This window comes from Aulonocara sp. 'chitande type north' Nkhata Bay, linkage group LG10, assembly GCF_057382095.1.
Source record: "Aulonocara sp. 'chitande type north' Nkhata Bay isolate Kocher_YH1m ecotype deep benthic linkage group LG10, A_spYH_male_GT1.1, whole genome shotgun sequence".
Classification (NCBI taxonomy): Eukaryota; Metazoa; Chordata; class Actinopteri; order Cichliformes; family Cichlidae; genus Aulonocara; species Aulonocara sp. 'chitande type north' Nkhata Bay.
The window spans coordinates 18,835,797-18,859,510 of NC_141353.1; the positions used below are offsets into that span (position 1 = coordinate 18,835,797).

General features: G+C 40.9%; 1 protein-coding gene across 1 annotated transcript in view; it reads left to right on the forward strand.

Annotated features, from left to right (window-relative positions):
• dchs1b (dachsous cadherin-related 1b) overlaps positions 1 to 23,714 on the forward strand; it is an 84,201-nt gene that overhangs the window by 40,666 nt on the left and 19,821 nt on the right. The window contains exons 5-7 of the mRNA XM_086308843.1: positions 21,032 to 21,220; positions 23,009 to 23,240; positions 23,366 to 23,602. Of these exons, the coding sequence (XP_086164969.1) occupies positions 21,032 to 21,220; positions 23,009 to 23,240; positions 23,366 to 23,602 (658 nt within the window). The remainder of the gene's footprint in view (positions 1 to 21,031; positions 21,221 to 23,008; positions 23,241 to 23,365; positions 23,603 to 23,714) is intronic.

The window sequence follows — 23,714 nt, forward strand, 5'->3', positions numbered from 1 at the left end:
TCAGATATGTAGACTCTCAAATGTACAGATTTATACTCAAATGTAACACATTAAATTCTTGATAATTTTTTGAGGAAATATCATCATCAGCATATCTTTATGTTCACATAGAATATTTGAGGGTGTGTGTCTGTTCTCTTTCTGTGGTGCCTCCATGTGGATGTGCTTCTTGTGTGATTTCAGCACAGACGTCCAGTTCTTGAGCATATCGTCCTGAGCAGAGCTTCCGGTTTTTGGTCCTAACAATAGTGGCGAGTTCCTGAGTTATCGCATCATTTCCTGTCTCAGTTCTAAGACAGTCTCACACCACAGTGTCCGGTCCAAGAAACTGGAAATCCATCACTACCCCAAACAAGGAATCAAGGCCAGGGCAAAAGCTGAAAGGTCTTTGAAAGATAGTCCAACTTTTTGATTTGTGATTTAATTCACCAAAAATCTCTTTTTCAGTTCACTCAATAACCTGCAGGAAAACATGAACTCATTACAGTCAGCATATCTAGCACATCTAAACATCACTTGTTCAACATACCCTGAACTCTCTCTAATCTTCAGACATTTTTGAATTCATCACTCTATAGGGCATGTTTGCCACTGATTTTCAGTCCATTTCTGCCTGTTTCCCTTGCTTAAGTATGGCTTCTTGACAGCAAACCTTCCACTGAGACCTTTTCTGATGAGGCTTCAGTGAACAGCAGATGGATCGACTGAACCTCCAGATGAATCTCAGGTCCTGTGTCAGATATTTTTCCTGATATTGTTTATCAGCTGTAGATAATTTATTTCAGATCTGTTATTTCTTGTCCTCCACTTGTCCAATTTGTTATGCTTCATTGTTTTAAGGATACACTGGACACCATGCAAAGAAATGTCAATCTTGTTGATGCAAAAGCTACAATTTTATGCCTGTCAAACTATTATCTTCGCCATTTTTCTGTAGATTCAGTTATCATCTTGCTTGCACATTGGTGACAAGTTAATCTAGTGCTTTAATTCATGCAACACCCACTCACATTCATGTCAGGGATATGGAGGAAACTGGAATGGCTCATTGTTGTGCAGAACTTTGTTTTTGTCATACATTTCACGTAGCCTGGGAAACTTATGTAATGGAAAAATCCGTGCAGTGCCATGCAGCAATGATGCATTGATTGAGTGCAACTTTTTGGGCTCATTTTAGCTCCTATCATATATAATCAAAAAGTCTGGCATAGCAGAAATGTAGAATGATTTTACTCTAATTACAACAGTTGGCTTCACCGTGGATGGGTTCATCAGACTCGAAGGTCGGATACCAAAATAGCTCTGTATATGACACAAATCTAAATATGTATGAATTTTATTGAATGTGTCTATTTCTGTCAGCATAGACAAAAACAGCCAAAAACAGTATTTATATATAACTGCTGCAATGATTGCAGACAGATATCTGCATCAGCCGAGTGCCAAAGAGCAAATCAGAGCATCGGGTTTTGAAGTGAGAATGCCACGAGGCAACACTTTTTGTGTCCAAGGATACCGAAACAGTGACTCACAGGGTGCTCATGGTTTCTATTTCAGATTGGCATTTTGCTGTGGTAAATTATGCTCATGTTCCAGTAAAAGAGATGTCAGTTTCCATTCTTCAGATTTTTATTCAGAATTTTGTCAGAAAACATTTCGAAATTGCTGAAATCTCATCTTATCTGGGAGAAAACTTTCTTACACCATCCATGCGATTTGTTAAGTGTAGGAGAAAAGTGAAGTCTTTAGCAAACCATTATGCCTAATTTTTGTGGCCCATTCAGAGACACAGAGACACTGTTAATGATGAATACCTTTAAGTGAAGTAATCAGCTGAGTTTGGGTGTGTGTGTGACCCCACTCAGCCTTCTTTGTTTTCTGAACCTGACGCTGCTCAGTTTGCCATTTTTCTAAAACACAATGATGGGGCTATTTCTTTAATGGAAGCTGTTGTAATCCTAATTATGAATCCTAATTGTGCACCTGCAGATTTTGGTTTTCCAGATGTCTGCTTTAGAACTCTGTGTTTATTCTTATTGTACACGCCACAGCATAACTCCATTTGCATGCTTTGTTCAGAGACGTTCACAAAGATGTTTGAAGGCCTGCGTGCATGTACTCAGGGCTGTACATCTCTGTGCCAGTGTGTGCCACAGCGAGTGCTGGAGATTAGCGAAAGCTTCAAAGCAGCAAATCAGTGAAGCGGTGTTCGAGCAGTGGCTGAGTCTACTGCCCCCTAGCCTTCTGTCATCGGCCACACCTAGTAGAGAACAAAGGGAGCAGAGGCTGGCACTGACTGAAGTGTGCAGAAAATGAGGAGGAGGGGAGTGGGATGCAGAAGATGGAAGAGGCAAAAACAAAGATTTAAACTACCGGGGGTTGAAAAGACCTGGCAAGGTTACGACCGAGGAAGGCTTTAATAGATTTTTCCTGCTTTTAAGGGTTTCTGGCAGTCCCTTTGTGGGTTAGGGCCAGATGATGTCACATGCAAATATTCATATCAGTGTTGGCATCAGCGCACAGTTGTGTGCATCATAAAAGCTAAATCTTAGACTTTTCACAGCCTCGTTAATGTGACATTGATTGAAAGATAATATCAGTGCCATCCTGAGAATAAAATAATTATCATGGGAATAATCTAATGGTTAGAAGCTTTAAATATTTTAGTATTCTTCTCAGAAGTAACTGTAATTCTGAAGCTGTTTTCCTGTTTTTCTAACTAGTGTTTTGTAGGGGGGACAACTGAACATCCCCATCTGTTCATCACTAACATTGTTTACAGTATGTGTGCACGGTGGTTGTGTGCTGTGTCTTTGGGAACAGCAGGAGTTGGAGTCAATTTTAGCTTGTGGTCTGTTTAAGACAAAAAAATGAGATGACAATCCCATTTTCGCTTTCAGAGCTTGTTGCAGTACAGAAACATAAAGTTTTATTAAAATGAAACTACACAGGAGTTCAAAAAATCATAAAAAGTGCTGTGTTTGTGGGAGGACAGTGATGATGATTAGTATCTTATCTGTCAGGTTTCCTTACAGCTTGGCTGACTTTTTCCCGCAGTGCGGTGCAGCCGCTGCTGGATGAATGTACAGCAGAGGAAACACAGTGCACCCTGAAAATAAAATAATACTCAACCAGAAATATTTTTGGGTTCGCTTCCTCAGACAAAACCAAAATGAGAGTGGAAAAAAAAAAAACACCCAAAAATGAATGCGACACACCCTGTCACTGTAACCAAAACTGAAAACAGAATAAAAAAAATGCACAAAATGTTAAAACCTGAAACACTTCTATAAAGATGACTTGGACAGAAATGTAAAGATTTAAAAATACAGATGGATTGCATTCACTTTAAATAAAATTGATTTAAGGATGGAGTGAAGGAAAAGAAATCAGTTTGTAGTTTAACAGGCAATTACCCTGGCTTTCTGGGTTTTACTCGCAGCAAAGAATATTGCACACACTGCCTTTAGAGCTCAAGGCAGTGGAGACAAGCTGTCAATAAAAGAGAGTCAGAAGACAGAGAGACCATGAAAGTAAGACTGGGGTGACCAGGATCGAAAAATGGACTCGAGTAGGAGAGTGGGATATAATACAGGGGAAACTGAGGTATAAAAGGAAGCAGCTTAAAAGGTGAATACCCTGTCAGTGAAGAGATGGGCCAGAAAGGGGGAACCTGGGAGAAGTTTTGGTTGGCCCTCCACACAAGGCGCCATTGTGTGTCTATAGTGGCTTGCTAACTGAGTTTGACGGGTCTGTTTTGACTGGCCCCTTTGGGAGCAATGTGTTTGAGATGGAAATTTACAGTGGCATGTTGTTTCTACATGTTCAAGCAGCTGCCGTCGTTTCCGTCACTGAAATTAGCCTCCTTTCATGCTTCATTGATACCTGTAAGGGATGGCCTTTTGTCACATGGGGGCATAAAGCTGCATGCTGGACTTTTGCTGCTGAGTAGAACGTCCCATGGACATGTAGCTGCTACATAACGTGCTAAAAAGATACATTTGCGCATGCTAGCACTTAGTGATTCCTCATACATGGATGTGTTGGTTAAGGTGTTGCAGCTAATACAGGGAGCGGGCGTGCTGTGTAATAAAGGATAAAAACCAATAATCCTTTTAAGATAACACAGATCCCCCTTTCCCCCAAAGCTAGCTTGTTGTAAGCTTCGCCCCTCCATCCCTGTCTCTTTTTTTTTTTTTACCTTTCTGCTGTTATATCTTATTCTGCTCTCGCCACTGTCTCTCTTCTGCAGCTGTATCAGTTGTCCCTATGTGGTTCTCCTTTGTAAGTGCTGAGCTGAGCTAAATGTGACCCTGGCGAGGGTAAGCTTTGCTGGCTAAGGCACGATACTGCTATCTGAGCCGTGTGTGTAGGGAGGGAGTTTAGGAGTGAGAAAAAATATCATCATGTTGATATCTTTTGGAGGTCAAGTAAATACACTTAAGGGTGAGCTAACAGAGAGGAAGCATGAGCAGAAGCTGTTTTTGGCAGGAGTATGGTATAGTGGGGGTTGGGAAAGTAGGGAGCAGTGGGATGCAAATCTGTCACAGCAGATGCACATTTCCTGTTTAAACCTGTTTTCTTTACCTAAAAGTGGGAGTCTGAGGTGAGCAATGACTAGAGGTTGTTATTATTTAAGCTGTTAACTTGTTTACTGTATCTCTACATCTTCATCCTTCCTTCGTCTCACATATTGGCTCTTTTTTCTCATTACTGAAACCCAAATTTGCTCTAACTTTGCTTTGATCTGGGTAATAATCTGCGCCACCCGTAGTCCGCCACCCCCTCTCATCCCACTCCTAGGCAGCTTTAGTGTGACCAGCCATGTGATAGCTGGGACCCCGTCATTTCCCATTACTGTGTGGCTTAGTGCATCTTAGTCAGCGCCTCCTACGTTGAACCCCTTGACTCACTGTGTTGGAGGTCTGTTTACCCCGTGACTTGAAGCTAATCCCCCCTCTAACTCTTAGCTAAACCTCCTAACCTTCATCGCCTCCTTTGTGGGTGAACTTGATGCCGAAATGGACAACTGAAAGAGTTAAGTCTTCCCATTTAGTAAGCACATTTCAAATAAAAGTCTACACAATGATAACAGTTTATCCTACCACCATTTTCCTTAGGCAAACTTTTCTCCTGTTTCTTTTGACTTTCTGGTCTTTCCCCGCTGCTTTGTCTTTCTTCCCCCTGTCTCATATCTTCAAAACACCACATTAGTTCATCTCTCTCTCTCCCTCCCTTCTTATGCACTTTTCCTCACGCACACTTAGTGTAACAATTTCCACTCCTCTGAACGCATCCTGACACCGACACTTTCACTACACGTCATCACCTCATCTCTCAGCATCATACACATTAGTGTAATCGCTCTTCCATCCCTTTAACTCCTGACTGACTTCTGTTTACACCTCCTTTCTTCCTATCTCGGATGGCAATGATGAGTGTGTTATGATTTATACGGCACAGTGCAACTGATCATGTCCAACATTTCTGTTTGGTCTTCATCGCAGCCTGTCCCGAACTCCCTGGAGTGCTAAGCAAATTCCTGCGTAGAGGCCCTCCTACCTGACCCATGAGCCATGTAAACCATTTTCTATACAGTCACAAAGGAAAAGTTCACATGCTTTTCTGACATTTAGTGCTGTTTATTCATTGAGATTGGTGTGAGTCGCCTAGTTTCAAACAGCATACTGTCTGTGTGAAGAAAACAAAAAGTCTTGCTGTCGCTTTGTGGTAGGCCAAAAAAAGGCCAAAAAAGATCTGAGATACACAATGTCTTGCTTTAGAAATCATGACCCAGTCTGGTCGGCACAATGTTGGCTTTTTAGAGACAAAAGTTGCCACATGTCAACAAGAAGGAGGAGTGCTAAGTGATAAGCTAATGCTAACAAGCTTGGTTAGCATTAGCGGAGTGCTAAGTGATAAGCTAATGCTAACAAGCTTGGTTAGCAAGCTGCTTCCATAAACTGTAAGGATACAAGATACAGAGACAGTTAGGGCTGATTAACAGACTAGAAGTTCACAAATGAAGAGTGTTTTTAAACTGTATTGTTATGTTTTCTTCTTAAGAACTCAAATAAATAGCTACTTGTAACAGTGGTAGGGAAATCTATGTTTATGTATCTGAAAGAAAAAAATTTTGGCCGATATATGGGATTTTTAGATGACAACATATCAGTAGTCATAGGACATATTAGTTAGTTTCCTCTGTATTTGATTTGCAGTCAATTGTCCTTACAATTGATTAGGACTTTTTTTTCCCGTCTTGTGTGTGGGTAAATTAGCTAAAACTTTCAGCCTGAGACATGAGGTAATGGACAAAGTTTTTTTTATGATGATGTCAGAGATGGCGTGAAAATGATTTAGCGCTGTGGATGAAAGCAGCTGAGATACAAATAATAGGAAATATTTAGTGATGAAGACAGACAAAGCCCCTCAACTTATCAGTCGCCGGAGACTTATTATTTCTTTGTTTGAAGCCAAAGTGTCTCTGTATAGAGACTAGTCAGCATTAAATGAATCTTTATTCCCGCTTATCTTTGCTTCCACACTTCTGTTCAAGCAATTAAGATTTTTAGTTTCCCAACACTCAGATAAAGTAACTGTCTAAGCATTCAGCATTCCTTTGAATACCTGTGGTGTGCTTTTCTAGCGTTTTATTGGAGACAATGGAGTAATCTGTGGCTCAGACTCCGTCTCCCCGGTTCTTGTCCACAATGTTTTTGTTTGAAGCTACTGCTTTGCTGTGTTGTGCTTCAGGTCTGTCTTTGTGTTGAGAAGTTATTTCCCAGAGAGCTGATTGATGAAGTGCGGATGGCAGCTGATTTAAGTCTTCTTTCTGCACGCCTGTAGAATTGCAGCAATAGCCCCATTTACTGTACTGTACTAACCCCCCCCATTTTTCTTGCCTGATTTGCTCCCAGCATGAGCTGGCTGCATCTCTGACCCCAGGGCTGCATCATGCATAGCCAACCTGTTTTTCTTGGAAATTTGAGTTGGCTGAGCTGATCGTGGAGGATGAAATGATAATTGTGGGGAACATCATCCACATGCATGTTTGTGCACCTCTACACATTTGATAGATGTTCTACAGCACTGACAACCTGGTTTACCGAGTATGATTGGGTATTAAAAGCCCTCTGCTGCTTGCTTCAGTCTGCGAGGTTCCCTGCTGCTTGACAGAGCCATCAGTGTCATCAGTGGCTGTCTTTAGTAAGCGGCAATATCAGAGGGACAGAGAAACAAATGAGAGAGAAAGTTGCCGACACAAAGGAACAATTAACTTTAATCCCCTCTCACGAAACTCATGAGAACAGATGAAAAGCACGAGGACTGAATCAATGGGAAAACAACAGAAAGTGAGGAAGATTTAAGCAGCTGAAATACCTTTGGACAGAACAGTTTATCCCAAGAGTAACTTGGCTGCCTCATCGAAGCACGGCATTTCTGCCGGATCAGGCTTTGGTTCTGCACGAACTGTGGTTTAACAGGTGCTTTAGGAATCAGGACTGTGTTTCTCACCACTTCCTCATATTCACCTCACATGTGCAGAGTCAGGAAATTAATTTAACAAGTATAAGCTAGTTTTTCACCCCCCCAGGCTGTGTATGAATTTGTAATCGCGGTGTCTAATACTCTCTACTCAGACACATGGAGGCTTCTTGTGTCTCTGCAGGTCAATTGTGTGTGTGGGTGTGTGTGTAGAGCAGACAGAGTTTGTCTCCTGAACCTTCAGCAGAAAAAAGCTAATCAATAGAATTCATTAAGATGTAATAGCTTGGTGATCATTCAGCAGTTTGTGTGTTCGTGTGGGTGCGTAGTGGGTCTAACTTTCTAAATGACCAACAAGCACCATCTGCAGTCGTTAGACTACCTTCTCAGTATTAAATTTGCAGACCGTGATTCGTTTCAGCTTTAGACTCAGATGCTGATGAGCATTAACAAAGATAGAAGAACGTCTCTGTTTCCCTCAATAGTAACCTGCAAGTGACCCATCTCTTATGCTGGCTGTGGTTCAAGCTAGGTCATTGACAAGCTAATCCAGTTATACTAGCTGTCTGTTACTACTAACTGCACAATCAACTTAGCTCCATTGTCAGTCTGAGGTCCAGTATTAACACCCGTTGATCTTTGCTGCCTGTTGTTTGACAAGCATGATGCAAATGTAAATGCAGTAACTGCACGAGGTCAGGGTGATAGCTAGCTGCAGAAATGATCCGCACGAATGCACACACATTACACAATTTTACTATTAGCTTGTGAAGTTCTCGTCCTCTTTGCATATCAGTTCTAAAGTAACAGATGTCTGCATGACCTCAGAATACAAACATTTTCGGGCAAGCGACCACCGTAAGAATTCAACAATGTGGTGATTTCTGTTTGAAGCCTGAAGAGCAATGATGAATTGCAATAAAACTGAAGTAATACTTGTAGTTTTTGGGTCCAGGTGGCCAGAAAATGTCCAAATTGGACAAAAGGCATCAAGGTTTAATCTGTGCAGTAAAATGTGTGACTAATGTTGTCAACTACAGAACATCTGGTTGTATTTCAGTGTCCCCCCCCCCCAAAAGTCCTATTGTTGGTTGTTTCCAAGATTGCCTTTATGAGACCTGAGAACATTGCTTATATTTTAGTAGTGTGCAACTACAAGTGTTATAAAAGGTTTATAAATCATAATTTTTACTATCATGCATGACATGCAGGACTTAACTTGATGTGAACATGGGAAAAAAATCAAAGGATTTGTATTAATTTCTGCATGTGGCTGCACAGGGATACTGGTGTACGTACAGTGTGTGTGAAAGAGAGACAGGAAGAGCATGAGTGAGCTTTTACAGTGGCTGTCATATACAGGAGTGTTAGTTGATGTCTGGCCTGGATTTCACCTTTGTTAAATGCTGTTTTGTATAATATTAAACAATGTTTATTGTCCCCAGTTCCGTGACATCACCCTGTGCACAGACGTGTTTCCTCTCTATTGTGATTTCTACATAAATTATGCAGACTTGGCATAAAATTGTGTATAAAATCACACAACAGCATTTGCACAAACCCTCTGATTTTCTCTCCCTCTCTATCTCTCTCTGCTGTCAACAACTATCAGAGTAACCCAATACCAGATGTAAGCTCAAAGCTCAGGGGGTGCTCCTGCTATCTTTTACTATTATCACCTCCCTGAGGTGGAGGTCAGTAACCGCCCGACCTCAGGAAGAACAAGGGAAACACGAAGCGACTTGGAGAAAGCACAGACATAGACGAGGGGTTCAGGGAAAGTGAACCCGCATGTGCACTCTTGAGCGATTTGTGTGGCTCTAATATAAAAGAAAGAAATGAAAAATAAAAGTGAGATTAACTGTACAGAATTACATCATCTGTGTTTTTGATTACACACTTATTTTGCCCAATATGACACAATTTGATTCCCTATAATCAAGTCTCCATTTTTCCCCCTTTTGTACAAAGATAACAGGTGTTTCTCTCCCCTGTTTTGACAGTGACACATTCAAGTCTCATTACGGCTGACCTGTTACACGAATGCACATGGTCTCTGGAGGTTAGAGAAAAAAGAGAGCCGCAGCTGGAAATCTGTCTCACCTTTGACCCTTGAGACGCTCGCTGATTTGATCACAGACAGACGCGCTTAGCGCACACTTGAGCACAGGCGCACAGTTTGGAATGACCCTCGTCCCTGAAACTAATATTGTCAAATGAGCATTGGCTCTATGAGCGACCATTCCTGGAGGGCAAACAGAGGTGGTTTAGTCTGTCCCCAATAAAACCCATCTCACTTGTAATGATAAACACACTCCGCCTTATTAGAGCGAACCTCCCACATAGCTGCGTGTTGGTTTACAGATTGAGAAATAAAATGACACTGAAACATAAATGTTTATGTGAAGAAAATCAGGCTTCGACTGGATTCGAAGACTGCTGCTCCACCGAAGGGAGGACTTGGGTTCAATCAGATTTATTTTACACACCCGCAATTTAGTTTGAATTGGAAACATGTCAGTATAGAATCCTTTAACTCCAGTTTGGCTAGATTTAAGCAAGTCGTAGCGCACGGGCAGGAGATAGTGATAGATAAATAGCGTAGTAGTAAGCCTTTGTTTTAAAGCCTTCCATCTGGCAAAGCGGGACAATGAGGCGGCACTGTGGGCGTGTGACACTAGGAATCACTGGGACAGTGATGAATGATTTTTGGAGTTTACCTCTGTGGCTGTTTGAGGCCAGCCATTTTTATCTGCCTTGTTTTGACTCTTTTTGTGGTGGAGAGTGGGGAGTAGTGGAAAGACGTGCGTGGCGTTTCAGTGAGTCATGTTTGGGTTCTCTTTTCAAACAAAAGCTCACAACACAATTTTTTTTATAGGGTGGTCACAGTCAGTTGATACATCCAAAAATTCCCAAGTTGCTCTAAAATTAAAAAAAAAAAACTTTTTGAAATAAGTGTTTTGCAAGTTTGTGGCACTGTGGTCAAAAATTACAATGTTAACACGCCATGTTTTTTTTAATATCTCATCTCACAATCAGTCAGATGTATGCAAAGTTACATGCAGCGTTAAACAATCAAAAAACCCTTTTGTAATGATGTCTCTCACCAGACAAAGCTTTTCAGTGTGTAAAGAAAGCTTATGGGAAATTGTTTTATTCATCATGACACTATTGAATCAGGGCCCAGCCCGAATTAGGATGGATGAATGTTGACGGTAAGGCGCTCTTGTGATTAAAATCTAGTTGCCATAATCAAAACTGTGCTTTATTTTAGCTGCCATCTGGTCTTAATTAATTTACCTCCATTGTCCTTAGTGTTGCAGAAAGACTGTTGACACGTGACTGATGAGGCCACGATGAATCTGTCCAGTGGCCACAGGGATCACATCCAGGAAGCTGGACTAAATTGGCGGAGGGTTGCAGAGGCTTATAGACACTATTTTGGTTAAGTGGAGCGAAGCTGTGCAATCAACGAGGATAAACCTGAACCGTTGTGTCGCGTGTTTAGAGGTCATTGTGTGTATCTATTTGTGAATGAACTTGAACCGTATTATTGAGAGGGCAGGAGTTTTTCCTGCTGGCCCGAGATTAGAAAAGTTTGTCTAAACATCTGAGACTAATGAAAAGATGGTGGTAAAGACGTTTATTTTAAGTCTGTAAAACATCAGCTTTGTCAGGATAAGCTCACCAGGAGTACATAAACATGGAGATGGGTCTTCCAAGAGAGCATGGCTGACTTAGGACTACATTTTTTTTCAGATTTTTTGTCTTCACTTTGTTGATGACAGAGTCTTATTTAGAAATACTTTTAGATCTCCGGAGAAGATTTAAATCCTTTTCTACTCCCTCAGCAGCTGTCTTCATGATAGATCGATCAAGTCACACCTATTGATCTTCTCGTTTCTGTGCTTTCTTTTTGCTGTCACAGATGGACTAATCAATAGCCTTAATCAGAACTGCTCACTGTGCACTGCGACTTTCCACAAAACGCAGGCACACAAAAATACTGTATATAGGAATACACATCTTCTAGTTTGCAAAAACCACACAATGAAATAATGACCAGCAGAACAGACAACTGATTTTACTGAGTCTCACAAAGCACCGAAATACTGTTTTCACTTGATAATACATTTTATTTTTTGCTGTGTATATACTTTAACATGATAGCAGATGTCCTAAAGGGGTAAAGAAAGTGGTAATATGACTAGTTCCAAATTTTATTACCGTGTCTCTATCTGTTTCTCTGTTTCCTTGCAGATGCGCTACGAACATAAAATACAAATTGGAAACAGTAATCAACAAGCAGATGCTAACCCTCAAATTCCAGGCACTGACTTCAGCACCCAAGAAAATAAAATCCTGTGGTGTGGCAATTCAGGGAAAAAAAAAGAAAGAAAGAAATTCCAAGATCTTTCTCTTTGTCATGTTTTTATTGGATAAACCGCTGAAATGCCCAAAATTTATATATACACACACGTCTGCTCCCATTCTGAGACAAAGGCTGGAGCAGAAACACAGATGCATCCTCTTAAACACATACTGCTGTTTTTGATCGCTGGAGGATTTAAAATTACCCAGATTGGTGTCCCTGAGGCAACTGTGAGCCGCTCACTCTCAATCATTCATCCTTTCATTCATTCAAAAGCCCAACAGTTCAGACAGCCTCAGACAACAGTCCCGCATCTGAGCCGGTCCAGCGCCTATCCGTCTTTGTGCTCTACTTTTTAATTACTGTTTTCTTCTCATCTTTGAAGCAAACTTGCAACCGAAAGACAATAAGTGACAATCTTTGGTTGCTTTGTATCACAGACCTTACTGCTTAAATCAAAGACGGTGCCCTGAAAAACTTACTTTCATGAGATAAAACAGAACAGTTACACTGTTGATCAGCAGCATAACAGCGCTCAGCCTCATTAAGTTCACAAATATCTGAATTTGATTGCGGAATAAGGATCATTTGCAAGGGTGCAATATTGATTTCCCTAATTATGCTTAAAAGCAGCTATAATATTGAAAACTCTTGATAATTACAGAACATACAGCTTCTATTGTACACAGGCTCAGGACCATTTAAATAGGAATGATTATGCTTATTTTAAACTTCATGTTTTTCTTCATGGGCTCCACTACAGTAGCGTTGCATGATTCACAGGTCACAATAATCCTTATTTTTCGTCTTTACTGCGGGTATTGGTGCATCCCCTCAGTTCACCATCTAAAAACAGAGAATCTTTTTAACAGCAGGTTGCTGCTTAAGCATATCTCCTCTACCTGACAACATCAGAAATCAAATGTTTAGAGCTATGTGAAGCCTAAACCTTTGGCGCACATGGGTTATTTGCATATATGGTAGCCTCTTTATTTAAAACACTGTCCACAGTTTTAAACATGACAAAAAAAGAAAAAGCATAATAAGCTCATTTGAATGACCACAAGTTAAAACAGATGTCACCAGAACTCATAGTTATGGTACCTTAATGCCAAAATGAATTTAATGACTAGTAACATCAATCAGTCAAACAACAATTAAGGATTATCTGTGGTATAAAAATGTGCTAAAAATGCAACCAAGATGGCGACAGTGGCTTCATAATGGATTTTAGAAACCAGTGAGTAAAGTCATGGTAGCTACATCCATCTCTTATATTTTCTATGGTACTAACTACTGAATTTTTGGTGTGAGGCTGTGACATCCCTGAAAGTTAAAGTTACTTTTTATCTCTGGGTGGCACACACAACATTCCTTCTTTGATCTTAATATCTGACCTCGGTCTCCTCATTAGCTTTCTTGTTAGCAGCTAGCCACAATAAAATGTCTGGTATTTCGCAGATATGCAGGTCTTTTGCTAGCAGCTGCCGCACCAGTCAGAGTCGGTGCACTGAGGCCTGAGATGGGGTTTAAACGGCTATAAATATTTAACAATAAGTAAAAAATAGGTCTGATAAAGCCAGCTGTCAGTCAGAGCCCAGCGAATTCACTTTGAAAAAGGGAGGGGGAGAGGCAGGCACAGAGACACACGTACACAGCGCACGTAAAATTGCACAAGAGTAGCCAGATTGCAGGGCTTTGCACAAGATAGGATCGCTACCATCTAAATCTCCTGCGTTTCTTATCACTCCACAGAATCCAGTACAGTGATGTCATCCCACATTGTGCTCCTCTATCACTGTCCATCCCTGTAAACAGCTTTTTATCTCCTGCTGACCTCTCTTTTAACCTCCATTCACAACCCTTTTTTCAGAAAAGAGATGGCGAAGTTGTTCTTGACTCATGTTCTGATAGTTTGATTCTGATGGCTGACGTTGTCATATGGTACTAAAAATCGAAATCTAAAGTAATATTCTGAGTGTGTTTAGGGGGAAAAAACAACCTCATATAAAAATAGTCAACGGAGCAGTCAGAAATAACTGCCGATTGTTTTGATAATTTATGTATCAGAGTAAGTAGTCTTTGTTTCTAGCTTAAGTGAAAGAGAAGTTGAAGAAAATCTGAAGTAATCATGTCCACAAAGTGGTGTGATCATATGCTCGATCGTAACTCATTTCATTTATTGTGGTCTTGATCTCTTTTGGTCAGCAGAACCCTACGGCTGCGCTGCCTTGTCCACGATTTTAAGCAATGTATAATTGCACTTCAGTGAAGCCAAATGGCCACTCCTATCACCATTCTGTTGTTTCAAAGTGCTGAAGTGAGCCGCCCATTCAGAGGAACAGATTCCTGCTACGACCCATCTGCCACTAAGCTTTAAATATGAGCAGGGAGTGACAGCACGTTGGTAAACCAACACTGGTAAAGCGTTCCTGGTGTCCTTTAACATGTGAAGCATCCCAAAGATAAACTTCCTAACAAACACCACATGTCCGCATGTTAAACTCCACAGGCTAAAGCTCTACCCACGCTACACTTTACTGCTAAGCTTTCAGCGTGGACCATCTTAGAAATGTGCCTCGCTGTGTGCGTGTATACAAGTATGTATGCACATTTGTGGGAGACAGAGGAAAAACAGAGTTTTTGGTGACCATCACCCCTTATTATGTTCATTAATAGTAATAGCATTCTTTCTTCCAAATATAGAAATCAATCTCTCGCTCTTGCTCGGTCTCTTTCACCTCCCTCCCCTTCCCTTTCTTTCAGAGGTTTGATGTTCCTAATCATTTCCAGCCGTGAACTCCACATGAAAGACAACAAGTACTTGGCGTAATAGGGTGCTGAAAGAACGAGTGAAAGAGAGGGAGAGCGAGAGAGAGGGCAGAAAAGAGTCGAGACTGTATAAAAGAAAAGGAAAGGTCAAGGGAGGAATAGATATTGAAGGAGAAGGGAGATGAGGCCTCAATCCTCCTCTTTCCCATTTCAAGGTCTCGTGTTATCGTTAGCCCAGCCTTTTGTTCTTCTGCCAGGATATTTCCCCTCCTTCATTTCCCTCTCCCACCTTCCCCTCCCTGCGCTCCTTCCCTTCCATATATCTTAATTGTACCCATAGTGCCTTAGCTCATTGGCAACAGCAAGTCAGAGATTGATTCTGAGACTCGAGAATGCCTAATATGAGGAATGCAGCTCACTAGAGAGCAAAGGAATGTACGAGTGGAAAAAGAGCAACACAAGTTAAATGAATGCTTTCTCTCCATCTGACACGGCGTAACCTTTAAATAACTTTTAAATCAAACAGCTTCGGCGTATGTGCAATTACCCAGCAGTGATGCATTCTGCTCACTAGCTAGCTCCAGATCCAGTATGCTCTTTTATGGTCACTGCTGTTCATGTAAAGAAAAATTCCATTTTATTAAGCACGGGTATAATTTTAGAGGGTTTTTTTTGTGGGGGCCATTATTTAAAGTGACTATAATATGCTCGCGCTCATTAAAGCTAATTTTGTAATCTGGCAGTGCAGTGACATCCTTAAAACAAGTTTAATGGAGGAAAGGAGCAAGACCATGGAAAGTCATGGTAAACAGTCAACCGCTTGTTTTTTTCAAATAAATAAAATCTCACTTTTGCCAAACTAGAAAATGAAGATTAGAAAAAAAATCCTAAGAACAACAGTTTTTCTTTTATGTAACTGAGGAAAAAACTGTCAGAGAATAAGTAAACATGACTAAGAATAAGTGGCAGTTAAATGCCACGGAGATGGTGGCCAAAGCTAATAAGTTGTAGCTGTAGTAGTGATATCATCGTAGAGCATCGATATTAGGCTTCTTCTTGGCCCGTCTGACTCAACCACTGATGATGGCTTTATAAACATTCAGGCCTGGCACTAGTCAGAAGGGAAAAAAAGTAGATTAGATCAGGACAGCTCTCTGTGTTTTACAGGTTTTACCATCAAAGCTTATAGATGCTCTCTCTCCCTCTTTGTTTCTCTCATGAGAAGCTGTAAAAGAACCTGAGTTGCGGCAGAACCGCAGCTGTGTCCGAGAAGCTGTGCGCAAGCTCCCTTTGACATTAGCTGATGTTTTACAGAGACAAACTGCAGAGAACAGCAGGATCTATCTGGACCTGCGCCCACATCTGGAGAAGATGAAAAAAGATGGGTTGGAAAAGAGTGCAAAAAAAAAAAAAGAGTATGGCAAAAGGTATAAAGTCATGAGTATAATGAAAGAAAGGACATAAAATAAGGTGAAAAGAGGAAAAGCATAATCTAGTACAGAAGTAAGAGCATATAAAACCTGAAATGGGGTCAGCTGATGTAATACTTGTATCTATTGAGGTGTGAAAGTAAAGTATGGGCAGTTCTAAAGAAAAAGGCTTTGACCCACTGGTATCATTAAACATTACCTGTTAGCTTACACCACACCCCAGACAGGAGACCGCTCCGTCTCTGCATCACAAACTAATACTGACAGATAAATCTCTTTCACTCATGACCTGCGCTGAATGGCAGAGCGTGAGGCGTGTATCTGACATCTAAGTGGACCCTTGGTGAGACATCCAGTCTTTTTCAGAGAGAATTAGAGTGACAGTAGGCGCATAACAGAAAAGCTAAGTGGAAAGGTAGAGAGACGAGGGACACAAAAAAGGGAACAGTTGTGAAGAAGAGTGAGGCAAATGAATGATGAGGTCTGGCTCTTTGCTAATGCTCCGGTGAGTGATCGCTCTTCTACTGTCCCAGCCAAGGATGAATGGCTCTCTGTGGACAAAAAAGCTCCCAGCCTCAGTCCTGGGTGAATCTGATACTCGGCACGCTCTTCGCGACTGTTTTTCACATCGCCCTCGGCAGGCTTTGACTTCAAACTTCAGCTGTGCCTTTTAACAGATATACAGTCAGTCAATGGACTGCACCATAGGCAAATCAAAACTGTGTTTTTATGTGTAACAGTGTTTGATGCATTTCAAATTCAGATGCTTAAGTGAAGCATTGTTTCTTTTGTTTCTTTTAAGTCATTTTGTGTTTCACTGCTAAGTGCTCTGTAAGACTTTTGGTACCAGAAAGGCCAGAAAGGAAGTTATAAATATGGAATTTCAGAGGAAAGCATTTAGGACTTCACATACAAGATCTAGAGGTTAGTTACAATAAAATGACATTTTAGCCATGTTGCCTGCTTTTTTCACTCAGTTGAATATTTCCATCCAAACGGCTTTATTGCACACGGAGCCCTGGTATGAGGTTCCTCGTACTAATGGCTGATTTATGTTATCTTAACCCGCTGCTATCAGTAAATTCCTGCCTTATTTTTTCAATCTTTTCTCTAAAAATTTCTGCCTTTTCATACGTCAGGTGTGATATCAGCGTTCCCAAAGAAAGTAACCACATTAGTGGTTTTGCAAGATTTAGCCCATTAACTGCAAATTGTGTATACTTAGCATTACTGCCAAAGTGAACCACAGTTCAGGCATTTACCACCTTCCAGGCAGCCATTAGTTTCTCTTTGCTCCACTAAAATGTAAAAGATCAACTTGCAAAACCACTATTATTGTCCTTTCATGTCATATCGAGCACCATATGTGCTTCTTAATTCTGTGTCTGGCTATAGAGCTTCACAAAAAAAGGAAATGAATCTTTTTGGACTTTTTGTTTACAAAACAGATTCTCTAATAACTTGACTTTAAATATGCACAAACCCACAGAGAGACTTAGATGTTAAAAGGTACAGACGGGTGTCTGTTTTTGTGTTACTATGTAGCTACATGTTTACCTCCAGGATGTACGATAAGGAGTAGTTAAGCAGAGACGAAGCAGGCTGTTCATGGAGCACAGAGCAGGCTCCCTCGTTGGAGCGATTCGTCCCTGGCAGCAACCCTTTTCTGGCCTACCAGACCCCTTGATTTATGAAGACATGTCGAGTGTGTGTGTTTACAAGATTACCTTATTGGCTTTAAACCTGTGCTACTTTTTTTGTAAGTCGAGATAAGAGCTGTAGGTTATGGCAACAAATTGGAGGGGGAATTTCTGATATCTTATGGCATCCATCCTGTCGGCCTGTGCAGTCTAAACTAAACACGGTGCCATACTGTCAGATGGATTGACAGAGGAATTAATGACTGATGACAGAGATAACTCTGTAAGCTCATGTCTTTTCAGGATTGTTGATTTGATGCTACACATCTCATTTAAAGATATTGTCATGTGCTCCATTCTTAAAGTTTTAACTCTGCATTTTTTTTTGTCACACACTGGCTTTTGAACAACACAGCCACTGTACTGTATACGGTTTGTAGCAGCATGAAAGCACAAATCATTTTGTCTTTTTTTTATAGCTCCCGTGGTTTATGTGAAAGTGAGCTTTCGAGCCATTTTCTACCACAGTCTTGTGTTTTTGTCTTGCATATTTTTCCAGCATGAAGAATCCATACCATACTGTTTAGGTTTTTACATTTTAGTGCGTGGAGAATCAATGTGCTGCTCTTCTTTTTCTTCCCAGACTCCCTGTGCAGGTTTTTTTCCAGTCCAAGTCCATTAAAAAAAAAAGAGAGAGTATTTCAATACTATAACCCATGTGTGTCATATAAGCCCAGCAAATTTAATTACACCTCCTGTGTTGTCCTACTTATGGTAGAACATCCTCTGCCCTGTCTTTATGGAGACATACCTTTTGGGGTAAATATAGACATGTCCAAGTGGGCGGTCATGGATGTTTAATTATAATTAGTGAAAAAATTGGGCTCATCATATATACAAGCACGTGGACAATGGCCCAAATATTGTGACCACAGGTGGCTAATCCATCACAGACAGCTGGGAAGATATGATGAACATTCAGACATGAACCTAGATCCTGAAGATAGCATAGTCTCAACATTGTACTCAATAGGAAGTCCCAGCGATGATCTAAATCCCCCTTAGGTGTAAACACAGCCCCAAAAAAAGAGGCACAGTATAACCCCTCAAATCCACGACTGTCTCGCCATGGTAATGCAGCAACTGTAAATGAGCTCTACTAATATTACCATGTCTTAATTTCCTATATGAGAAACAGTATGAGTCAAGGTGGTAGTGTTCATCTGTAGCTAATAGGTAAGTGTAATGATGAAGACATGTGTTGCTGAGTTGGAAGGAAGACGAGCCGGATGTCTGCTACGGTGGTCCTGTCCTCTGTGGGGTTCTGGGCCAGAATGCAAGATTCAGATGTGTGACAAAGTCATTAAATAACAAGCACAGACATAAGGAACGTGTCTTTTACTTGCATATTTTATGATTTGAAATGACTTTTGAGAAGCTAGCAGGGAGGGAAAATCCTGTGCCAACACAAAAACATACATATCTGAAGAAATGTTTATATGATGAAGTTTGTAATTGATGGCTGTGGATGGTGGTGGCTCAGGTGGGAGAGCAGGCTGTTCACCAGTCAGAAGTTTGGTGGATTGATCCTCCTGTCCACGTGTTGCTGTATCCTTGAGCAAGATACTGAACTCTTGAGTTTTGTGTGTGTGTGAGTGTTAGATAAAAGTCCTTAGGTGAAGATAAAAGCACCGTATGAATGTATGGGACCTGGTGAAATGGACTTGCAGTAGAAAGTGCTTTGAGTGCTGCAATTGAGTTGAAAGGTACTATATAAATACCAATCCATTTACCATGTATATTGACTGGTCATTGTAGCCATGTTTGATAACCTGTGTGTTTTCTGTTTGTAGTCTGGGTTCTGGATCTGTGTGGAGACAAAAGAATGACAGCAGCCACCATAATTAAGTTTTGAAATTATCAGCTATAATCTGACACTGGTTTAGCTTTTTCTTATAGCTTTTTGTCCTCATCAGTAGGCAGTGACTAGAACAGGAAGTGTTAGCCCAAAAATCTGCTGGCTGCACTGAGTGTGGTAAGACCAGGTGTTAGCCAGGGCTGTAACTTCTAAAATGTTTTCTTATAAAATTACTGCTTAATTCTTAAACAAAAAATATCCAATATTCTCCAGGTCTGAAAATAAAAGCTGTTTTTTTTCTATATAATACTGTGTCTTAGACAAGCTTCCTTTGTCAGAAAAAAATAAAAACCTAAATCCAAGATTTCAGATGTTGTAAGTTACTGTTGTTGATTTACCGTAAGAGAAGCGACTGTACTACTGAGAGGGAGCGATGTCGTGAGGCCTCCTGGATCTTGGCTCACCTTCAAGGCTTGGACATCTGAGCAACAATGTTACTTTTAACAAGGACCATAAATGCCACCAAACAAAGTTATGGAGTCGTGCAGAACTTAAGTCAGAAGCAGCACCCCAGAGAACACAGGCCGTTTCCTTTTTTGTGTTTTGCAAGGAAATCTTTGTGGTATTATAAATGTTTTAATAGAAATTGTCAGCACATACGGGTTAATGTATATTTATGTGGTGGGTGCTTTTCAGTTTGTGTGGTAAAACAAAAAGGATGTTAGGTAAATATGAGCAAATGGGTCTGAGGTTGGGCCATGCAGACCTGTTTAGAGGAAAGAAATAGAGAAATTTTCTGAGGTGTATTTAAGTGGTTCTCAAGTCGGGGTGTGTATCAGTCTGAATCATAGTTCAGTGTGATATGAAAGCCATCGTGTGCCACTTGACTTTTTCACATCCATTAGTGTCTTGTTTGAAGCCATAAGCTGGACTCCATAAACATCCACATACTCTTCTCTTCTCTTCTCTTCTCTTCTCTTCTCTTCTCTTCTCTTCTCTTCTCTTCTCTTCTCTTCTCTTCTCTTCTCTTCTCTTCTCTTCTCTTCTCTTCTCTTCTCTTCTCTTCTCTTCTCTTCTCTTCTATATGCATGGTTTCTTTTGCCAGCTTTTCAAACACACCATTGGGGAGATCTACTTTTTTACATACCACAATCTGCGGTATATAAAAAAGAATTGCTCTCACAGATGCTCGTTTTTATAGTAGTCTGGAAATCATAACAAGTAGTGCTATGGTGTGTGATATTTGGACAAGCGCAGATGTATGGGCCTATGAGGTGATTGTGTTATGGGACATTATTGTGATAACAGAAAGGCCCTTAGCTCGTATATAATAGTCATGACACATGTAGGATTTATTTCATGCAGATTGTGGGACCTGCTGGATGTGATGGTTTTTGAAATCCTTATGTGTCTCTTAGGCTAGTTGGCACTGGCGAAGCATCTGTCTTACATTGGTCTCTTTTCCCCTCAGGTATCGGCCACAGATGAGGACCGTGGTTCTTTTGGTACTATAAGCTACAACCTGGGTTCAAGCTCTGGAAACACATTGCCAACCCAGTTTACCATCAACAAGGAGACTGGCCAACTTTGCACCAGCACAGCTCTGGACCGGGATGAGGGACTGGACAAGTTTGACCTGACTGTCACAGCAACAGATGGAGTAAGTAACTACAGAAAATCGTTGTAAGCTCTGCAAGGTTGAGATCTTACCAGAATATTCCTCGAAACATCAAGTGACATTTGAGGAATATGCTTCATTACTTTCTTGCAAAGAGACAGGATTGAAAGCTCTCTGTGTAATGTGGGAAAACTAGTAGCACCATCCTGCAAAACTGCAATATGTATTTCTTATATTAGGATAGATCCCAGTTTTTCTCGATTGCTTTGATGCAATGTTCACATCAGTTTATAGGATGGCAGTGAGACTTAGGGATAGGTTAAAACAGAGGTAGATAATCCTTTAAAGGGAGCAGATGGAAGAAGAAGAAGCAGTAGGTGTTTTAAGAACTGCGTTAAGACTGGTGAGAATTACATTCCTGATGTGAGAACTGCATGTTAAATGTGAGAAAAAGTGTAACGACATATGTGTTAATTAGTGAGCCTTAGAGATTCTGCTGGAAATTCCTGTTTTCAGAGAAAATAAAATGCGCTTTTATGTGTTCCTCGTGCTAAGCTAAGCTAACCAGCCACAGTTACATATGGAGCATTTCAGCTACCTCTTTGAGTCAAAGCAAAAGCACATTAAATGCTGAAGTAATCCCTCATGCTTTGCATGTTTTTGCAATCAAAACCTAATTATTTGTAACTGAAATAGACTTCTGAAGGAGACGGAAAAAGTCAAAGGCTCGAACTTCAACGAAAGTCACGGCATTAGTTCTGTAGCTAGATGAGGGATATTTCAGCTGATTGAAGATGCTTCATGACAAAACACGTTGCCTGTTGCATATGTAATATTTCTTCTGATCAAAGTGACAGGGTTAAAGCAAATTAAAGAAGTCTAAAGCTGCACTCGAGTAAATCTGATCAAAGTGACAGGACGCGTTTAATGAGGACACTATCCAGTTCCTCGGCAGCTGGGCAAAACAATCAGAGGGAACTCCAAGAGGGATAAGGTTAAACTATCAGTTATTCCCAAAGGATTGACTTAAATAGGAATTGAAACTCCTATTTCGATAGTACATGTAATAAACCATTGAATCTCTTGATCATTGTTGGCTTACATAAGGTAATAGAAACGCAAGAATTGTTGTAAATTTGTTATTGTTAGTCATCGTGGTCCTGTAGTGTTACCTGCTCATTTCCAAATACTCAGCTCGTGTCTGCCCCTTGTCTCAGCTGTTTCTGTTTTTAATGGTCTCATAAAGAGAGATAGTGTAATGAGTGCAAACTCATTGACTAATGCATTCAACGGCATGGAGATGAAACTGTTCTAATAGTTTAATACCTTTAAAAGCCCTGCATTGTTACTTTTCACTAGGGGGTAATACACAGAGTGAATGCTGTTTTCCTTGTTACATTGTGCTAGAAGGGAGGGAGACGTTGGTTTAACTTAACTAGCACTTCTTATGGTTTAGCATCCAGTTATGGGTCAATAGTCAAGTCAGCAGAGCTCTGATATATCATTCGAGTTGTGGTTTCTGCTAAAGACAGCACATAAAACATGGATGTAGCTTCTGTGATGTCACCAACTGATGTGTGGATAATCCTGATAACCTACAGTAAATAACTTTCAGAAACTTTTAGAGCTGTTGGGCTGTTGATAGCAGCAAAGCAGGTTAAAAAAGCAGATTACACAGCACAATACAGTATTCCTCCTGCTGATCCAGTCTAGCACTGTCCTTTTCTTCTTTGTGCCTCCTCATGTAAGGTGGCTTAGCTTGCTGATACTTTAGGGTTTTCTGTAGTCAAATAAAGTAGACCAAACCATTTTTTAACATTTCCTTTACAGGGTGGTCTAAGTTCAGTAGCCCGTGTGAGGGTCACGGTGGTGGACATCAATGATAACCGGCCCATCTTCTATCCAGTCCTGTACACGGTCAGTCTCAGTACCCATAGTGCTCCAGGAACGTCTGTCGTCAAGGTAACAGCCAATGACCCTGATGTCGGAGAAAACGGAAGAGTAACCTACCGCACTGTACCTGGAGGAGGATCTAGTTTCTTTACCCTTAATAAGGACACAGGTGTGTAGTGTTTTATTATTATTGCATGTGCAGCACAATCATGTATGTTACGACCGTAACCAAGACATGTGAAAATGACTCACATAAAAATGAACTTGTTGTCTGTATGTATCTATTTTTTGCAGGTGTGATCTCTCTCTCCCGCTCACTCCATGGCAAAGCCAACACGGTAATCTCCATGGTCATATCGGCTGAGGATGGGGGCGGTCTTACAGCACCGGTAAATGCCAGAGTGAACGTGAGCGTCGTCGGGGGCTCAGTGGCGTCTCCGGTGTTTGAACAGGCACAGTACTTCTTTACCGTGTCGGAGGATGTTCTCAGGGGGACGGCAGTGGGAGTGGTTCGTGCTTCTGCTAAGACAGGTGAGGCCCTTGTACGCTCACATGCTTTATTGGATTCCTGGGTCTGCTTTGGTTATTTCAGGCTTGCTTTTAACACTTGCATACTTCCCTAGTGAGAAGCAGTTCTGTGCGG